This window comes from Ascaphus truei, chromosome 21, assembly GCF_040206685.1.
Source record: "Ascaphus truei isolate aAscTru1 chromosome 21, aAscTru1.hap1, whole genome shotgun sequence".
NCBI classification, from domain to species: domain Eukaryota; kingdom Metazoa; phylum Chordata; class Amphibia; order Anura; family Ascaphidae; genus Ascaphus; species Ascaphus truei.
In genome coordinates this window covers 31,209,652-31,231,490 of record NC_134503.1, presented here as the reverse complement: position 1 = coordinate 31,231,490, position 21,839 = coordinate 31,209,652, and the positions used below count along the sequence as shown (strand labels likewise).

The following is a 21,839-nucleotide window of genomic DNA, read 5'->3' as shown; positions in this document are numbered from 1 at the left end:
TTGACCTCCGCATGAAACTTGAACATGCGGAGGAAGAAACTCTCTCCTGTATCCGTCAGAGAGAGGAAATGGAAAGATTTTCTGTTTGAGAAATATAGATATATAAACTTAATGATTGGTGCCAGTTACAGTAAGAGCTCAGGTGAGGCTGACCATCCTGAGCTCTTACTGTAACTGGCACCAATCATTAAGTTTATATATCTATATTTCTCAAACAGAAAATCTTTCCATTTCCTCTCTCTGACGGATACAGGAGAGAGTTTCTTCCTCCGCATGTTCAAGTTTCATGCGGAGGTCAACTGTACTGCCCCAGTACGGCGAGCTGACCCAGTGAAATCGGCGCCAATATCGGCGAGAACCCCGCGGTGACGTCACCAATCCGGAAGTGTCTAAACGGAGGGGAGAGAGGGGATCTCAGCTGGCGTGGAGCTCCGCTTGTAGCAGCAACCTTTGGTAGAGCTGCAAACGTGTTGATTCGTTTATGGGAGCAAGAACTATCAGAGACTCCATACTTACCTGAACAGGAACCGGTGTCCAAGGAACCAGTTTCCACACACATGCGAGGACATCTGATCCGGCTTCCACGTGGTGTTTGGGTAACAATATCCCGAAAATGCTTGTTTAAAACTATCTTGATGTACGCACAATACTCACCTTATTTATTGTTTGTCAATATAATTTTTAATGCACTATGAGCGTTGTGCGCTGTGTTTTTTGTGTTTTTATCTGCTAGTTTAGGGGGTTCCTGAGCCCTCCCTATACCGCAGCTGCAGACGCTCAGATTTGTTCAATTAAGGTCACGTATTTTACCTTATATATTCATCACTTCACTTATAACATTAGCTGCGCACTTTTTTCCTCACTTATTCACTATGATAACGTGACATTGTACTAGCCATGGCGACTGATGGTAGCTTTTTTTTTTTAAGGTTGGATCTCCTTTTTAGAAAGCATAAGTATTGGTAGATACTGTATGGCTAATAAGTTAATAGGAAGAGCATTAATCCGTGGAGAAATGTAATTACGGTTACTGGAATCGGGAAGGCATTTTTCCCTTTGAGACATTATTGGTAAATGGTTTAATGTGGTTTGTGTCTGCTTCCTGTGGATTAATAGAACTATAAATCTTGGAGTTACTCGTCCTATTGGGATTTTACAAAGACTGAACTCATGTGGCCCTATTTGCTGATTTTTTTTTTCTTCTGATCTATGTAGTATTTAAAATGTATTTAATAGATTTGTGTACATATCAGTAGTATGTTGCTCAATTCCAGAGTACATTGGCGTTGGTGATGTAAGCGAGATTCTAATGCTGAGCTCCTGATTACATTGCCTCTGGTTTTCAGTATTCGGGTTTGAGGTTCTACAGTGCAATGTTTTCACGTGACTTCATATTGCCTGAGCCCAATACATGGTACGGTGGAGGGAGGGTTGTTTTTAGCAATGAATATAGGTAGTCGGCATTTAGAATCCGACTGTACAAGGCCCAACTTCTCTCTGCAGTGTTATATTTACAAATGATTGTAGAGCCGTTTCCCCCCAAAGAGCTTTATGGTTTCGTGTGGTCTCTAATATGCATATGCTCTTTGTTCTTAACAGAATTTTGCCTAACAATCACGTGTGTGTTCTGAGGCCTGCCTACATGAATTGGACAAATTAACAAACTGTGGGTTTTCCTGTGCTTTGTTCTGCCTTAAACAGGGCAAGCATAATAACTTCTTTCATCTGACAAGAAAATGGGGATTTCAATATGAAAGGATAGAATATTGAGTGAGAGGAGAAACATGAAGAGAGGCTGCAATTGGCATCCGCTTAGTATGCAAGCACAAACATTAACATCCAAGTGACTGAAATGAATTTGTAAACATTTAAACTCCACACCTTTTTATCTTGCTGGGTTGGGTGTTACAGAATAAGCACACCGTATGATATACAGCAGGGGTGCGCAAAGTTTTTAACTTGCCCCCCCCACCCCCCTGACTCCTTACCTCCTGCCTCTTACCCCCTCTCCTCCTCCGGCGTCAAGTGATGTCACGTTACAATTGTAATGTGATGTCACGTGACCCCGCAGCGTCATTTGATGCCGGTAACCACGACGACGCGTCGCCAAAGAGGAGGTAGGAGAAGCTGCAGAGGCCTCACGTGGTCCCCCTGGCACTTAAGTGCCTTGGGGAGCGCAGGACCCCTGTAGCTGCCACGCCCCCCCCCCCTGAAAATCTCACGTCCCCCATATTGCGCACCGCTGATATACAGAATAGTAAATGTAACACCTTTCCCCCCCCCCCCTATCGCAGATGGGGACCATGTGGGGAAATCTACACTTATGTTACCTGGTGTGGTGCATTACCTGAGGCTCACAGGAGACCTGAACCTCCGCCACTGGGAGCCTGGGGTTACCTGATTCGTCGTACACAGCGCCTCCACCTGTAAGGGTTCCCACCTGAGTGGGATGGTCCTCTTACAGGAATCACAATAATAAGACACTCACACAGTGTATGCTAATAACTGTTTACTATTGCTAATACTAATAACTTCGGTACCTGTACCACACAGAATAATGCATATAGCCGTACACATAGAAGTGCTCCGGGTGCACACATCAACATAAGTATTCCCCAGAGTACCTTATGTCCAAACCCACCCACGTGTGATGGAGATAGCGCTATCCCTGGACGTGTTGGTGCACTATTTATAGATACCTGCCCGGGGCTTCAGCCCGCGGGTACCGCTATACAACCGGTATGGATCCGTCTGATCCGACGTGATGTCCTCCTACGCGTGGGGTGACTTCCAGCGTGGATAATATCACCACAGCTCCACACCGTCTGTACCTTGACGGGGATCCGCCTGTAGCCGGCAGGCCACAGTCACTGCTTGGCTGGGCCTCCACGAAGATAGTCTCTATGTAAATGAGGGGTCTGAGCCCAGACCCAGCAATCAGGCTGCTCGACACTGAGGGTGTCATAACTTAACCAAATAGCTAAAGGGGCAGATCTCCTTACGTAGGGCCTGTCCCTGAACCAACCACAAACTGGGGAATGGTAACTTATCTGGGACCTCTGGGGGTAACTAGGCCTAGTGCTAGGGGCTACTGCTCCCTGCACACACCCTAACTCCCCCAGCTCCAACTCCCAACTGCCAACTGCAACTGCTGAGATTCCTTGAGCCCTATTGGCTGTTTTGGGTCACCTGGGGCTTCCTCCCTAGGCCTCATGGGAATTGCAGTCCCGCGGAGGCTATAGCTGCATTGGGGCCGCGTGCGTGCTCTTACTGCGCATGTGCGACTTCCTAATGGCCGCCGCAACTCCCTAGTCTCTTCTGTGCAAGTACGACCACTGCGCATGCGCGCGCCTTTGTAATGGCGGCCCCCGCTAGCCGGGTGAGCCGCCGAGACTCCCAGGACCCGGAGCGCTCCCTGTTCCGGCCCCCACCCTTGCAAGCAGCGGGCGGGTCCGTCGCTGACTCCGGCGGCACTCGCGACCGCGCTGCCCGCAAGGAGGGGGATCTCGAGAAGCTCAGGGGAACCGGGGCTACACAAAGTTGTACGTGTCGGCAATTTTGAAGGAAGCGCTCTGGAATCAAAAATGTTAAAAAAAAATCTTTAAAAAACTTGCTCTACAAATGGATGAAACAATCATAGTGTGACGTTTCAGGGCACAAAGCCCTTTCCTCAGACCGTACATGTGTATTTTGACTGACAACCGCATATAAATACCCCTAGGGGGTTAATTACTCGCCCATTACCACCACCTGTGCAATGAGAAGGGGAGCGGTTCCATCCTCCTCTGAAGTCATTGCATCCCGCAACATTGGCCGATGCATGTGACGCGATGATGTCGCGTAACTAAGCAACGTGGACACCAAACAAACGTGGCACTGGGGCAGGCTGTGCAAAGTACGGGCTGCAATACCAGTACAGGCAATTTATACAACCCAACAGGTCCAGGGTATACACTTTGGGCAGCAATACACACCGTTTTAGAGCAGTAATACACATAACCAATTCAGTAATGATCATTTATAGTATTCAGTGTTTTCTAACAGAAATAAAGTGGATAGAAAGGCACATATTTCCTCTGTTTTCTTGCCAGAATAACAGGATCCCAGCCTTAGAGTATTGGTGCTGTAAGGAAAGAGTGCTTCAGGTACTTACGGGTACATACTAATTTAAACCTAAATGAATAATGATCCACATACTTGTGATAAAGGGAATTATTAGACTATTGGTGACCAAGGGGATTCTTGTAATGGAGTTAACATATCCTATGTGATTTCAGTGGAAAAAAACACAAACGAGGCTGATCTTAGGGGGAGAGAAAAAGCGCACTAAAATAAGCCCCTAGAAGTCGTGGACCGGGAGCTAGTATTATGAGACTAATCACTATGCCTAAACAGGTCCCCGCACATTTGGGATTTAAACTGAAGTCGAACTTATCCCAAGAACTAATCTTTCATTCAATCCCCTCGGGGCTTCTGTATCAAGTATATAGGTCCATATCACTTCTCTTTGTAATACGTTTCTCTGTCTCCACCGCTCTGTAATGGTTTAATATGGTCAATAATCTGGTACCTTAGTTGTGATGAGTTGTGTGCCATTTGTCTGAAGTGACGTGCTACAGAAGTATCTGACATCACATTCTATTTTTATTTTTTTTGTAAAATATTTTTATTGGAAATTCTGCAGACTTGTACATACAGTATATTTTTAACATGCATAATGTAGCAGATTCTTATACAGGTATCTCTTTATGTTCCATACAATATTTGTTTTGCATTATTTCCTTTTTATTTTTAATATAGTAACACTTGAACCTTCAACTCAACGTGTAAACATTAACTTGTACTACGTCAATCTGTTATATCATTTTAGCTTCAACTTATTCCCTCTTGATAGTATACCCCAGCCTTTGCTTCTTCTGTTTTCAACCTCTGACAGACTAACCAAGTCATTTATATAAGGGCTCTTCCCTCCTTCAGTATGTTTGTACTCTTTTCGCAACTCCTGTTCGACCCATACACCTCTGTCTGATATCCTGAGGTATTTATTTCACTAGTCTTATGGTATCGTCCACAGTCCTATTGGGTACTTTTCTACCCCCCCGGTCTGTTTTTTTATTTTTTATTGATGGTGTAGTGTTCAGAATCTTATTGGGGGATTCCTGGTTAGTGTGCGTGTTGCATACTGTGTGTGTGTGTGTTGCATACCATGTTGTGTGTGTTGCATACCATGTTGTGTGTGTGTGTGTGTGTGTGTTGCATACCATGTTGTGTGTGTGTGTGTGTGTGTGTGTGTGTGTGTTGCATACCATGTTGTGTGTGGTGTGTGTGTGTGTGTGTTGCATACCATGTTGTGTGTGCGTGTTGCATACCGTGTGTGTGCGGGTTGCATACCGTGTGTGTGCGTGTGTGTGTGTTGCATACCATGTGGTGTGTGTGTGTGTGTGTGTGTTGCATACCATGTTGGGTGTGTGTGTTGCATACCATGTTGGGTGTGTGTGTTGCATACCATGTTGTGTGTGTGTGTGTGTGTGTGTGTGTGTTGCATACCATGTTGTGTGTGTGTTGCATACCATGTTGTGTGTGTGTGTGTGTGTGTGTGTTGCATACCGTGTGTGCGTGTTGCATACCGTGTGTGTGTGTGTGTGTGTTGCATACCGTGTGTGTGTGTGTGTGTGTGTGTGTGTGTGTGTGTGTGTGTGTGTGTGTGTGTTGCATACCGTGTGTGTGTGTGTTGCATACCATGTGTGTGTGTGTGTGTGTGTTGCATACCATGTGTGTGTGCGTGGTGCATACCATGTTGGGGATGTGTGTGTGTGCGTGTTGCATACCATGTTGGGGGGGGTGTGTGTGTGTGCGTGTTGCATACCATGTTGTGTGTGCGTGTTGCATACCATGTTGTGAGTGTGTGTGCGTGTTGCATACCATGTTGTGTGTGTGTGTGTGTGTGTGTGTGTGTGTGTTGCATACCATGTTGTGTGTGTGTGTGTGTGTGTGTGTGTGTGTGTGTGTGTGTGTGTGTTGCATACCATGTTGTGTGTTTAAAGTTTTCTTTGATTTTTGTCTTTGTCTCGTCTGTGCGGCAATGAAGCTTTCCCAGATTTGGAAGAATCATTCCGCTTTTTTTTCCTTTTTGCGTTGTGGCTTCTCCCCAGTCTAATGTGAATATACTAAACATTTTTTCCCTCCACAGCTGCAGAGATGGGGGAGTGTTATGTATCCACTGTTGCAAGATTGTTTTCCTTGCGGCCATAGCTATAATTTGTTTCAGTTTGCTGTTATCAGTTTGGTCCCCTGCTGCCCCTTCAGCGTTTAGGTTTATGATATTAAAAATCGCATATTTGGGATCTATATGGATTATTGTATTCAGGGAATCTTTGCAGTACTCGCCCATTCGTGACCAGAACTCTTGGACCACTGGGCAGTTCCATAGGCAGTGCATAAGATCTGCCTGAGGCGCTGCACACTTTGTACATTTACTGTCCAGAGATAATTTTGCTTTGTATCTGAATTTGGGTGTAGTATATGTTCTATGTAAAATGTTGTAGTGCATTTCTTGGTATATTGTGGATGGGATGATTTTCAACGATTTCCCAAACTGTCTCATGATAGTCTCCATATTTAGATTTCGGCAGTCTGTTAACCGAGCTCCCATTCCCGGTGTGTTGCCATCAAAACGTAATGTTTTCTTCAGACATTGATAACAATTTGATATTGAGATTTTCCCATAGTTTGCCCTTTGGAAGAGAGCGTCCAGTTGATTGTCTCTATCTGCTGTTGGTAAGTCGTTTAGTGATGTCAGCGCGTAGTGCCTGGCCTGTAGGTATGCAAAGAATTGTGTGTTGGGTAGTGCGTATTTTTATCTTTCAGTTCCTGGAATTGTATTGTATTGTATGTCTTTATTTATATAGCGCCATTAATGTACATAGCGCTTTTCAATAGTGCATTTCAATGAGTAAATTCTGTGATTTTTAGTTTATGCAGGAGCTGCCCTATTCCAAGGATTCCCTTCTTTTCCCAGGCATCAAAAGGTAATTCGCCTTCCCTTCCTGAAACCGCAGGTTTTTAGTGAACGGTAGAAATAGCGATTGGTTCCTTTTGTAAAGATAGTATTTTCCTGGCTCTGTACCACGCTTTATATGTGCTGAATAGTAATGGGTTCTCTTTTATGGCCCGTGGGAACTCGTGAGATGGCATATGTAACAATAATGCCAAGTTTATATCTGGGCACATTTGTTGGTCAATTTCATATATTGTGAAGTAGTTTGTGTGGTTTATCCAGTCTCCCACATATCTCAAGAGCGGCCAAGTTGTAAATTTTAAGTGAGCGGAGGTTTACACCTCCATTTCTTTTATGTTGCTGTAGTTTTGCCATACTAAATCTAGGCTTTTTGTTTTTCTATATAAAAATTTGAAATGCTTTGTTTAGAGCTTTTTCGTCTTTGTCTCTTATTATAATTGGCAACATCTGCAGTGTGTGTATATAGGATTTTTGGGAAGATTGTCATCTTCACCAGATGGCATCTCCCCAGAAATGTTACGCTTAAGTTTTGCTGTTTTCGGAGCGTTTGTGTGATGTTTTCTATCAGGGGTCTAATGTTAATATTATATAATTGATGGATATCGCTCGGGATGAGTACCCCCAGAAATTTGATGTGTTTTTTTGACCAATTAAATGGGAAGGGGCCCTTCCACTCTCTTTTGATTGCAGTCTAGAGCTAGTGCCTCTGATTTTTCATAGTTGATGGTTAGACCCGAGACTTTGCCATATATTTGTATTGCTTCTATAATAGCGGGTATTGCCTTTTGAGGTTTTGAAATGAAAAGGAGCATATCGTCCGCAAGTGCTGCGACTTTTAGTTCTTTGCCACCTATTTGAATGCCCTTGAATTCCTCATCTGTTTTAGGTGTCAAATTAGGGGGTCTAGTGCTATATCAAATAACATTGGGGATAGGGGACAGCCCTGCCTTGTTCCCCGTTGTAACGTGAAAAGTTCTGAGTTTAGTGCATTAGCTGTGATATAGGCGTTTGGGGGAATTGTATATAGTTTGGATTAATGTTGTAAAATTCTCCCCAAAGTTTTGTGCCTGGAGAGTCCTGGTAATGTGTGCCTATGTAATTTTGTCGAATGCCTTTTCAGCGTCGAGATTTACATTTGTTGTTGCCTTTGGTCTGTCCTGCTGCCACCACCGGAGCCACAGCTGATCTTATACTCGTAACTGACTGTCTCCCGGGGACAAAACCTGTTTGCTCTGGAGATATAATATAGAGGAGTATATTTTTTAGGCGATTTGTGTAAATTTTTGTTAGAATTTTAAAATCTTGGTTTAACAGGGAAATGGGTCTGTATGACGATGGTTGTTCCAGATTCCTGCCTGGTTTTGGGATGACAATTATTTTCGCTAGATTAAAATTTTGCGGTATTTGTTTTTCCTCCCTTATATGGTTGTATAGGTTGGTTAGTGATATTGCTATTTGTGGGTTTAATAATTTGTAGTATTCTGCGCTGAGGCCATCTGGTCCTGGTGATTGTTATTTTTAAGTGTGTTGAGAGTTTCTTGTACTTCTAGGGTTGTTATAGATTTATCTAGGACCTCTCTATTTGCTTGGGAGATCTGAGGAAGGTTTGCTTCTTGTATAACTTTTCCTCCTAATTCTTTTTCATCTGAGATAGTTGTGTAGAGTTTTTTGTAGTAATTAAGGAATGTTGCACAAAGTTCTTTGGCGTTTGTTGTTCTGCCACCCTCCTTGGTGCTAATTGACACTATTTGATTTAGTACTTTTTGTTTCTTTTGTTAGATGGGGCAATAAACCGGGGAAATTGTTGGCCAATCTAAAATAGCTATTTTTTTGATACATAAATTGGGTTTGTGCTCTTTGTCAGCAGTGCCTCGTACAACTCTTTGGTTTCTAAATACTGCTTCTTATTTTGTTCTGTTATCTGCCTTGTATATTTGTAACGCCTGTGTTAGCTGTGTGTTTAGGTTGTTCAGTTTGGTGTTGAGGGTTTTGTTTTTCCTAATACTGTAAGCAATTATATGGCCTCTAAGTACTGCTTTAGATGTTTCCCAGTACAGAATGGGTTCTACAGTATGCTGCTGGTTGTCCATCTCATAATTGGACCACTGGTTTTGTAGATACGCTTTGAACTCTGAGTCGGCTAGATACCTGGGCATGCGCCAGCTTCGCGAGATATTTTTGGGTTTACTGAGTCTTAAGTTGATCCATATTGGTGCATGGTCAGAAAATATAATAATTTCAATCTTAGCTGAGTTTATTCTCTGCATTAAATTGGTTGAGATTAGGAACCGGTCTATTCTTGAGAATATATTGTGTGCGTGTGAAAAAAAAAGTGAAATCTTTTTCTAGCGGGTTTAAAATTCTTCAGGGTTCAACCAGTGTTAGGTTCTCCCTGAAGGATTTTAAAGTTCCCCGTGGTGCGGTACCCTTTTTGTTTTTTGATCTGTCAAGTGTCCAGTCCTCCACTACATTGAAGTCACCTACAACCACGGTCCCTGCGTCCCACTCCAAAATTCTTTGGTAGAGATCTGTGAAAAACAATTGGTTAGGCAAGTTCGGAGCATATACATTAACCAACAACAGTCTCGAGTCTTCTATGGTGATGTCGACCATGAGATCTTCCTCCTGGATCTTTCAGAGTTTTATGGATGGTGTATTTCACATTTTTGTTTTAGTATTGCAGTTCCTCTTTGCTTTCCCGTATATGGTGCCGCAACTGTTTCTTGGATCCATGGTGCTTTTAGTCTTTTGGTATCTTCCTTCAGGAGGTGTGTCTCTTGGAGGAGCGTCACCTGTGCTTTGGATCTTTTGATGTGGGAGAGTATCTTCCTTCTTTTTGCTGGTGAATTCAGGCCCCCGACATTCCAGGAGACCATCTTGAGGTCGTTTATCCGGATTTGGGAATCCTCTGTTTCTACTTTAGCGTCATCTTGAGGCTGCATCTATCCAATTCCTTCTGTGGAGTTATAATCTTTGTTTTGTTTGCTTTCCATTGGAGGTGAGCCGTCCCAGCGAGCGGCCCCCTCCAGGTTTTTGGTGTTTTGGAGTTGAAGGAAGTTTCGATTTTGGTTGAGTTTTTGGTGGACTTTTCCTGTCATGTCGTGTTTGGTCCAGCTTAACAAGCAGCAACCGGCTGTGTCTGTGGGCTTTGTGTGGCAATTCTTGTGGGTTCTCACCAACCAGGCTGACTTAGTTGGCTTTTGCTGGCCTAGGTTTGCCAAGATTGCCTTTTGTTTAGTTCATGAATCGTTTGGTCGTGGATTTGGTCCCACTTTTTTTAAAGTGCGCGTGCGCTCTTTCTGGTGACTCAAATAGAAATGTCTTGGAGCCTTCCGTGACTGTTTGGCCGGGTAGAGTAATGCAAATTGTTTCCCTTTCTGGTATAACTATTTGCATAATGGGGAGAACTCTCCTTTTTTGTGATACTTGGGCCTAGAAGTCTTGAAAGATTAGTAGTTTGTTGCCTTTTGTAGTGCAGATCGGACCTTTTTATGTAGGCTGCTAGCACGTTTGCTCTGTCTGCGTAGTTTAGGAACCTCACGATGACCGGTCTCGGTCTGGCTTTGTCTTGGTTTCTTTCTGGTCCTAGTCTTTGAGCTCTCTCTATCTTCAGATCTTCTGCTGGGCCTGGCATTTCCAGCACCTGCGGCAGCCATTTTGATAGCATCTGGGTCAGACCTGTCCCCCTCACAGTTTCTGGAATCCCTATTATGCGCAGGTTGTTTCTACGGCTTCTATTTTCTAGGTCATCCAGTTTTTCCTGTATAGATACTATGGTTTTAAATTGTGCCTCTAGCTTGCTTTGCAGCTGCTGTACTTCTGTCTCACAAACCATGGTTCTGCTCTCCAATTCTTCCAGTCTTTGCCCGTGCGAGCCCAGCTGTGCCAGCGTCTCCTGTATAACATTTTTAAGCTCGGATATTTTTTCCTCGAAGAGAGGGGAGATCAGCTTCAGCACCTCTCTGGCTATGGCCTCCGCCGAAGTCATTTCCTGTTCTTGGGTTATCGGTGGTGTATTAACTCTTTCAGATCTATCTGGCGATTGTGGCTCTGGGGCACCTGTTTTTCTTTTTGTTTCTTTGTCTTTTTACTTATTGATCCTGGTACTTGTTTTATCTATATATTTTGTCAATTTTGAGATGTGTGTTGCCTTTACCTTTTCCTGCACACCGTTATATGCTGCACTCAGCTGGGTGCTTTTGCTAGGGGAGGGGGAGGGGGGGGGAAGGAAGCTCACTGCAGCCTAATCTAAGATGGTGGCAGACCAGGGGTTTTTTTGGGGGGGGGGGTGCGTAGAGTGTCTGGAGCTTGTATCAGCCTCCCTCACTGATTTCTTGGGGTACACAGGATAGTAGCAGCCAAATGCATTTTGTATCTTTCCTTATGTTTTCCCCTCCTGTCTCCCCTCTGACCCTGTTCAAAGTTTGCCTGCCCCTGGACTGCCCAGCTGGTCTGTTTGCAGTGTTGTTTGGTGTGTGGGTGAGGGGGAGTATTCCCAGGGGCTCCCGCCTTACCTCCTCTTCTGTCCAGCCGCAGCCCCCAGCCTCCCTCGCACTGCTGCCTGGAGAACTCACTTCCTAGTGTCTCTTGTGTCTGGGAGGGGGGGAGGAGGAGGGGGGTGTGCAGCGTGTCAGTTGGCTGTGAGCTTGCTTGTGTTGGTGTCTGTGCTGCCGTCCGTGACTCCCTCCGCTCCAAGACCTCCCACCTTGCTGGCTCTGCTGTCGGGTTGTCCGCGGCAGCCTGCTTCCTCCTGCAGCTGGTTCCTTACCCCTGTGCCGGCGGGGCTTGCCTCTGATCTCTCTCCGGTCCTCCCTTTTTTTCCCTTCTTTCCTCCTGGCAGACTGCCCGATCTGACTCCCGGTGAATCGCTCTGTTCTTTTTGTTTGCCTTGTTTTTATTTCTTGCTCCCCTCCTGCTTTGTTGATATTTTGGGGTGGTTTTTTGGGGTATTATGCAGGGGGCTTTGCGCAGAGCTTCTAACATGCGGCCATTGCTAAGGCCTGCCCACCGGAAGTCTCTGACATCACATTCTTGATTCCTATTGTTGGGCAACCATTTCGTTAACACTGTTTAATAGTCTTGCCTATGTATAAAAGGCCACACTGGAATTTTAGGATATAAATTATAAGAGCTTAACTGGGTACAGAAGACATTTTGTTTTAAACGGTTTGCCTGTGTGCGAGCGAAATGTTCACCTCTAAGCTATTACATTGGTGATGGCTTCTACATGGGTTTGTCCCAACAGAGCAATTAGACAGGAATGATTTTGCATTGCTTGAGTGAGTCCTCTTTGATAATGGTATCCCTGACATTCCTTGGTCTTTTATAGGGAAAAATTGGATATTATCGTGTGGTCTCTCTAACAGGTGCCAGTTCTTAGACACCATTTTCTTAATATGCCTAGATGCTGTGACGGTGCTCGTCTTGAATCAGGAAGCGGACCGCAGGGCTCAGGTAGGGATGCAGACTAGTGAAAAGAAAAACAAGCGCAAATAATATTACTAACAAATCAAAGTAACACAGATGATATACTATCCTTAATGAGTGCAGCTCCAGATGTAGAATTCAAACCAGATTCAATCAGCAAACGAAGGAGAAACAGGTGTGCAAATCACATCAGGACATGAAAGGAAAGTGAAAACACAAAATAGTGCAATATTGTCACCCTCAGCAGATAATTTCAGTGTTGAAGGTTCTATAAAATTTGCACTCACGTGTTTAACGTGAAATTAAAGCGTTGTGGTTATTAAAAGTTACCAACTTATGTTTCCAGACGGGTACTCCAGATCCATATAGAGGGGGGGAAGTCCATATACAAAAAAGGGGAAGCAAAAATAGTATAGTACTGTTTTTAATGTTAAAAACACAAAGTATTCCACTTACATAAGTGCCTTTGTTTGTGAGCATTCAGACCACCCTGGGTCATAGGGTCAGACAAAAGTATTACAGCAACAGCATCCGCTCCACGGCTGTCACAGCAGATACTGGGCTGATTAAAGTTGTCCTCCACTCAGGATGTCATCAACAAGGGCTTCTTAGTAATCACTGATTCACCCAACGCGCGTTTCCACTGCAAAGTCTTTATCAGGGGCTAATCTAACTTCCCTCTATGTTTCCCTCCTTTAAATAACCCCCCGCATTAATTTTCAAATTGCGGAGCGTCATAGATAACGTCATCACGTCACGCGACGCATCACGTGATGCATCGTCATGTATCTTATTTACATATTCAATATCTCAAAACTTTACAAAGTCCTGAGGTGTGCTGGCCAATCTTTACCCTATATTTAGCATACAAATCCACCATCTTGTGATTGGATTCGTAGCGATCCACGTGACGCGTCGTCACGTGACCATCAACAACCCAAAACTTTATGGAGCCTTGACATGAACATCCCTTGTAACTACTAGGTACAAGCAGACAGTAGAAAAAAAACACCATACAATTGGTTAATATAACGAAACGTCATGAATGATGTCATTGCGCACAATCTAACATAGCGCATTATATTATATATTTACATTAATATGCCATATGGCATGAATAATAGAAAATAAGAAGTGGCTATCATCATAAACATACACATTACTCTAACATTACATAATGCATAGATAAATGGCTATCATTATAACAAACATGATGCCATGTAAACAAACACACACAGTATTATACATGAAAATCACATTGTAAATAACAGTATTAAGGGCATATTTTATATAAAATGTCGTATAAAATATTAACCATTCATGTGTCAACACATGTGCCTGTTAATTAATAAACCTGCACAAACGCTGACAAAAGGATGGTCACTGATATTAACCCTTTCTACATAACATTAACTGTTAATGGATCCAAGGTTGAGTATATCTAGAATAAAAAATACAATAATTAGACACAAAAACAAACATAAAAGCGAACCAAAAAAGGTTAACAGTTATCAACAATTCTCAGGAATTTAGAAAGTATATGTAATTCTAAATTAGGTTAAGAATGCATTTATGTCAAAATCGACATTTAAACCTCTTGGCTGCAGCGTTCTCAACCTATGAATCCAAAAGGATTCTCTTCTGGATAAAGACTGAACTCTATTTCCTCCCCTCCAGTGGGTTGTTTGTTCAATCCCCATGTATTTAAGTCCGGAGGGGTCTGAATTGTGACATTTTTTGAAGTGGAGAGACACATTGTGTGTTTCTAACCCAATACTTATATTACGTATGTGTCTAATATTCTCACCCTCAAAGGGCGGATAGTTCTTTTCACATACTGATAATTACAGGGACAAGTCAAAATATACACTACATATGTGTTTTGCAATTAATAAATCCCTTCATCTTTATAATTTCATTTGTATTGGTAGAAATAAAGGTATCCGTTTTGTCAACCCCAAATCTGCAGGCCTTGCATTTATCACACTTAAAAAAAAAACCTTTGGGTTTTCCAGGTAACCATGTATTATTAACATTACCTAACTCTTTTCTTAGGGCACTTGGAGCTATATTGTCTTTTAAGTTTCTTGCCTTTGTAAAAACCACCTGCGGATATTCTGGAAGGTAGTCCTTCAAAATAGCATCCTGTTTTAAAACATGCCAATGCCTACGAATAATGTTCTGGATTTTACCTGATTCTCTATTGAACTGTGTAATAAATGGTATGAAATTATCACTTGCTTGTTTCTTTTTTGAATTGCCTAATAGACTTATTCTATCTTGATTTAGAGCTCTATTTTTTGCTTCTTGTATCATAGTTGGTTCATAATTTTTTTTCTTTAAATCTTTCTTCTAGAATTTTTGCTTGATCCTGAAAGGTGGCAACCTCTGTGCAGTTCCGTCTTATTCTTTGAAACTGCCCAAAGGGATGCAGAATAACTGACCAGAGCCCAGGGACAGAGTCCTGTAAGAGTATTAGTAGCCGGTAAGCAGGCAGAAGTCAGGGCTGGTGGCAGTGGTGCAGAGTCCAGACGACACGCAAAAGGTCAGGGCAGGCGGAAGGCAGCGAGGTCGGGGTCACGGTCCGGGGTCAGCAACAGGGATTCCAAATAGGCGAAAGGGTAATGTGTGACAGCGAAGATCAACCGGAGCTGCAGCAAGCAGAACTTTGCTCAGTGACTCCCACCAGGAACTGCAGCCTTGTTTAGCAGGCTGCCAGTATACAAAATGGCCAGTTTGAGCAAAAAAGGACAGCAGTCTGGAAAAGCTGAACTGGCAGCAAAACCCGTCACAGATCGAGCAGAATCCTTAGACGCTACACTGCATGTAGTTACAAAGGGGATTCCCGCTACTTCTTTTTTCTTTTTCTTTTTTCTTCTCCTCCTCCTCCTAGGGACAAAGCAGGTTTGCCCGTGATTAATTCTCTTTTTTGTAAGCACGTTTTCAATAGTTTTTTTTAAAAATATCCCTTAGGCTGCGCTTATAGTGCCTGCGACAGCGACGCGACCGCATCAAAACAAATGCATTGCCACCGTCGCATGCGCTTATAGTAACAGTGACGCGACGGAGCGACGGCTTGGTCGCGATCGCTGGAAGTAATCTCAATTTGATTTTTCCAGCGACATAGCAGGACATCGCCGGCACTATAAGCGTAGCCTAAGTGAGGAATTTCTGTTGCATAGTTTCCATGGGTATGTAGTAATTTCGGATCATTTACTATCCGCTTAACTCGTAGTAGTTGGCTAAATGGTAAACCTGTTTTTAATCCGTGGGGGTTGAAACTGCCCGTAAATGAGATAGTCTGTCTGTTTATATAAAAAGCTTGTTTCCTTTACAGAAAGCTTAACAAACAGAAAATTCAGTTTCTCTACTATTGATGGTGAAATTAAGTGTCATGACGGCCATTTAGGTCTTCCATAAATTTTCATTTCGCCTCATCTCCTTTCCACGTCAATGCAACACCTCCAGGTGTGGCTACTGCCTGAATACTGAATGTTCTTAAAGACAGATTTAGCCTCCGTCTGCCATAAATAGGTGGGTGTATGTGGGTGCCATGTTTGCTCCCAACACCGTTCCCTGTACCTGTTCATACAGTAGAGTATTCTATCTGAAATAATTTTTAGTTTGTATTGTCTTAAGGAGAGTGCAAGTGTAAACTCTATCAGTGGCCCAGGTAGTGTGCTTATCTGTAACGCTCCCTTAGTGTAACAGCAACTATCTGCATGTGGGATTGCTGTGTACACGCTCTGCACATCTAGGGTACAGAGCCAAACGATATCTCGTATGTTGATCTTACAGCTATTGGATAAGAAGTCCGTGGTGTCTTTAAGGTTGTCTAGTGTAGACTGTGTACCAGTGGCTGTAATAATTTATCCACAAACATAGCTAGGGGTTGGAACACAATTTGGTTGTACAATGGAATATATAATAGAAAGCACTGGAAGAAGAGAATTTGTAACTCAGAACAGTTTGGCATAGTGGATATCCCATTATTGAACACGTAATGACATTAGGACAAAATGTAAATGCATTGGATTTCTGTGTGCAATAGAGATGTATGTACTGACCTGTGTGGTTGATTTGAAGTGCTGGTTGTTTAAAGTGTGTGCAGTTAGCACCAGAAGCATTTTGAACAAGGAAGCGGTTAAACAAGGTATAGTTTATTGAAGTACAGTTTACTGTTAGTACTTCTAAACTTCATAGTTGTTAGATTGAGCAGGATTGAAAATGCCACTCAATGCACATCTTGCCACATGTATGTGCACTTGGAGCAGCTGTTCCAAGGAGCATACCGCTGTGAGAAGTGTGAGCAGGTGGTCTCTTTAGAATCAGAGATTGCTGATCTGAAGAGGGAACTTGCAATATTGAGGAACATTGGCAATCTTGAAAGGGGTTCAGAGCTCACTGAGCAGGCCCTTGCTTTGACTAGTGGTGCAGATGGTGGCGCTGTTAGTGAGGAGCAGGTAGGTAGCTGGGTGACAGAAGGGGAAGCAGGGGCAATAGGGAGAGGCAGGTCGTTTCTGAGCGGACACATCCCAATAGATTTGCCATGTTGAGTGAAGATATTGGGAATGTTGGGGCAGAAATAGCAAGGCTGGGGGAGACTAATTCTTCTAGCAGCCAGGGGAATAGTTCCTCCAGCACAGTGGGGACTCGGGATGCTCAGATGCAAAGAAAGATGGGGCTCCATTATTAGGAAGTTAGATAGGGCAATCTGTTTCCGTGACCGCATGAACCGAACATTTTGTCTCCCGGGTGCTTGGGTTCGGCACATTGCGAATCGGGTAGACAGATTGTTGGGGGGGGGGGCTGGGATTGACCCGGCTGTCTTGGTACACGTTGGCACCAATGACAAAGATAGAGAAAGATGGAAGGTCCTAAAAAATGATTACAGGGATCTGGGCCAAAAGCTTAAGGCTAGGACCTCCAAGGTAGTATTTTCTGAAATACTACCAGTGCCATGCGCTACCGCAGGGAGACAGTCCGAGATCAGGGAGGTTAAGGCATGGCTAAGAAAGTGGTGCAGGAAGGAGGGGTTTGGGTTTTTAGAGCACTAGGACTCCTTTTCTGAGAGGTGCCATCTATATTCTAGGGATGGGTTGCACCTCAATGAAGAGGGATCTTCTGTGCTAGGGGGGAGAATGCTAAAAAGGTTGGAGGAGATTTTAAACTAGGATGGAGGTGGGAGGGGAATAAAACAGATAATGAACTAAATGGAATAGATGAGGATACAAGGTGGTATGGCGGTAGAATGGGGGCAAGTGCAAGTTTGACAAGCAGTGAGACACCCATAGTAAATAGAGATAATACTAGAAAACTTCTAAAGACTAAACCAAGTGGGCGCAGAAAGGAAGGAGCAGATAAGATAATAGTACAGGCTGAAAACAAACTAAAATACATGCTTGCTAATGCAAGAAGCCTGACAGATAAAATGGGGGAGCTTGAATTAATAGCTGCAAGGGAGCAGTATGATGATATAGGCATTATTGAAACATGGATGAAACTCATGACAGGACAGTTAATTTAGAGGGTTATTCTCTTTTTCGGAAGGATCGAACAAATAGAAGGGGAGGTGGAGTATGTTTATATGTTAAACCGGATCTAAAACCTATTATAAGGGATGATGTCTATGAAGGGCATGATGAAAATGTAGAGACTTTGTGGATAGAAATTAGCAGCGGAGGTAAAAGTATAAAGAAAATGTTTGTGGGAATATGCTATAAACTAGCGGTGCGCAAACTGTGGGGCGCGACCCCCAGGGGGGGCGCGACACTGCCGACGGGGGGCGCGGGGTTTACAGAGGCCCCGCGGGCTTCCCGAAGGCACTTAAATTAAGTGCCGGGGGAGCTGCAGGGCCTCTGTAAACCTAACTTACCGTGGCTCCGGCGGCTTCCTCCCTGCGGCGCCATGGCAACGCGGCGTCAAAATGACGCTGCGAGGTCATGTGACGTCACGTTGCTATGGCAACGTGACGTCATTACGCCGGAGCGCGGGTAAGTTGGGGTTGGGGGGGGGCGCGGGAGCGAGGAGACAGCCGTCAGGGGGGCGCAGGGAAAAAAGTTTGCGCCCCCCTGCTATAAACCACCAAATATCTGTGAGATTGAGGAAGCGAAAATACTTTTGCAAATGGAGAAGGCATCAAAACTGGGTCATGTTTGCATAATGGGGGATTTTAATTATACAGACATAGACTGGGGCAATGAGATTAGCGTTACAACAAAAGGAAACAGGTTTTTGGGGGTGCTTAAAGACCATTATATGTCCCAAATTATTGAGGAACCAACCAGGAGAGAGAGAGTTCTGGATTTGGATTTGGTCATATCAAACAATGTAGAAGTAATAACAAATATTCAAGTCCTGGTAACAGTGATCATAACATGGTCTCATTTGAAATAAATTATCAAAAAAACAGATTACTTGGGTTCAACAAAGACTTCAAACTTTAGAAAGGCAGATTTTAACAAACTGAGGTCTAATCTAGTAGTAATACAATGGGATGATGTTTTTGCAGGGAAAAATTTAGAAGATAAATGGGCAGTCTTTAAAACATTGTTAGAAAAGCACACTTATCAGTGTATACCCTTGGGTAATAAGTATAAAAGAAATAAGTCAAAACCAACGTGGCTAAATAAACAGGTAGGGGAGGAAATGGACAAGAAGAGGAAGGCGTTTAGATTCTTTAAGTCAGAAGGGACGGAGACATCGTATCAGAATTATAAGGAATGTAACAAAAATTGCAAAAGGGCAATCAAATTAGCAAAAATGGATAATGAAAAAAGGATTGCAATAGAAAGTAAGGTCAAACCTAAAGGTCTTTAAGTACCTTAATAGCAAAAAATGAGAAGAAAAATATAGGACCCTTTCAGTGTGAGATGGGTAGGCAGATTATTGGAGATAAGGAAAAAGTTGAGGTATTAAACAAATTCTTTGCCTCTGTGTTTACCAGGGAAGAATCAAGTTCAATAGTAGTGCCGCAGGAGGAAGCCACAACCTCCATATTAATGAACAATTGGTTAACTGAGGAAGAAGTTTATAAGCGACTTGAAAAAATTAAAGTAAGGCACCTGGCCCCGATGGCATACATCCAAGAGTTCTCAAGGAGTTAAGCTCAGTAATAGCAAAACCATTATATTTAATATTCAAGAACTCCATTTTCACAGGCTCAGTACCACAAGATTGGCGTAAAGCAGATGTGGTGCCTATATTTAAAAAGGGAGCTAGATCACAACCGGAAAATTACAGACCTGTAAGCCTGACTTCAATAGTAGGGAAACTACTTGAAGGTTTAATACGGGATAATATTCAGGAATACCTAATGGAAAACAAAATTATTAGTAATAGTCAGCATGGATTTATGAAGGATAGATCTTGCCAAACTAACCTTATTTGTTTCTTTGAGGAGGTAAGTAGGAATTTAGACCAGGGTAATGCAGTTGATGTGGTCTACTTAGATTTTGCAAAGGCTATTGATACGGTTTCACACACGGTTGGTGTACAAAATAAAGAAAATTGGACTCAGTAATAATATGCACCTGGATTGAAAACTGGTTAAAGGACAGATAACAGAGGGTTGTCATAAATGGAACTTTTTCAGGTTGGGCTAAAGTCGTGAGTGGAGTACCTCCAGGGATCAGTACTGGGACCCCTGCTTTTTAACTTGTTTATTAATGACCTTGAGGTTGGGATCGAGAGCAAAGTCTCCATCTTTGCTGATGATACTAAATTGTGTAAGGTAATAGAATCAGAGCAGGATGTAATTTCTCTTCAGAAGGACTTGGAGAGACTGGAAACGTGGGCAGGTAAATGGCAGATGAGGTTTATACAGATAAATGTAAGGTTATGCATTTGGGATGTAAGAATAAAAAGGCGACTTACAAATTAAATGGAGATATATTGGGGAAATCCTTGATGGAGAAGGATTTAGGCGTGCTTGTAGACTGCAGGCTTAGCAATAGTGCCCAATGTCATGCAGTAGCTGCAAAGGCAAACAAGGTCTTATCTTGCATCAAACGGGCAATGGATGGAAGGGAAGTAAACATAATTATGCCCCTTTACAAAGCATTAGTAAGACCACACCTTGCATATGGAGTACAATTTTGGGCACCAATCCTAAGAAAAGACATTATGGAACTAGAGAGAGTGCAGAGAAGAGCCACCAAATTAATAAAGGGGATGGACATTCTAACTTATAAGGAGAGGCTAGCTAAATTAGATTTATTTACATTAGAAAAGAGGCGTCTAAGAGGGGATATGATAACTATATACAAATATATTCAGGGACAATACAAGGAGCTTTCAAAAGAACTATTCATGCCACGGGCAGTACAAAGGACTTGGGCCATCCCTTAAGGTTGGAGGAAAGGAAATTTCACCAGCAACAATGGAAAGGGTTTTTTGCAGTAAGGGCAGTTAAAATGTGGAATTCATTACCCATGGAGACTGTGATGGCAGATACAATAGATTTGTTCAAAAAAAAGGTTGGACATCTTTTTAGATGGGAAAGGTATACAGGGATATACCAAATAAGTATACATGGGAAGGATGTTGATCCAGGGATTAATCCGATTGCCAATTCTTGGAGTCAGGAAGGAATTAATTTTTCCCCTTAATGGGGTTTTTGTTTGCCTTCCTCTGGATCAATAAGTAAGTATAGATATAGGATAAAGTATCTGTTGTCTACATTTAGCATAGGTTGAGCTTGATGGACCTATGTCTTTTTTCAACCTCATCTACTATGTATGCATGTCTTGATGCTATATAAATAATTAATGTACATGGCGCTTCACAGTAGTAATACACACGCATTCATTTAAATAACAAATACAAATAACAGTTCAATAAGTGCTTCAGACATAAAAGTAACATTTTAAGAAAAGGAGTCCCTGCTCTGAAGAGCTTACAATCTAATTGGTAGGTAGGAAGAACGTGCAGAGACTGTAGGAGAGCATTCTAGTAAGTGTCTGCAGGGGGCCATGCTTTATGTATCAGGTGTAGAGTTTCAGCCATGGAGCTCAGGCAGTATTGGTCCATTAATTAATTTGATAAATTACTAGGTAGTATGTTAACATTTTATTGTGTCAACCTAATAAAATGTTAAGAGGTTGGTCTAATAAAGCAATACAAGCTTTCAAACCTCCCCAGGCTCTGTCAGGTGTGACCAGCTCCCTTGAAGGATTGAACGTTTTTTTTTTTTATCCAAACAATTTGACCAAGGTCACAAGGAGCGGACAGTGGGATTTAAACTTCAGAACGTTGATGTAGCCACGAGGCGCGTCCTTCTCACGGTACTGAGCGTGGGTGTATAATGCATGTGTCTTGTTAAAGCTTGCATACAAACACGTCTCTTTTTATATCTAAATGGTGGCATACTGTTTTATTTTTTTGTATTAACTGA

General features: G+C 42.8%; 1 protein-coding gene across 1 annotated transcript in view; it reads left to right on the top strand.

Moving 5' to 3' along the window:
* MEGF9 (multiple EGF like domains 9) overlaps positions 1-21,839 on the top strand; it is a 73,065-nt gene that overhangs the window by 24,816 nt on the left and 26,410 nt on the right. The window contains exon 3 of the mRNA XM_075579492.1: positions 12,423-12,472. Coding sequence (XP_075435607.1) covers positions 12,423-12,472 — 50 coding nt within the window. The remainder of the gene's footprint in view (positions 1-12,422; positions 12,473-21,839) is intronic.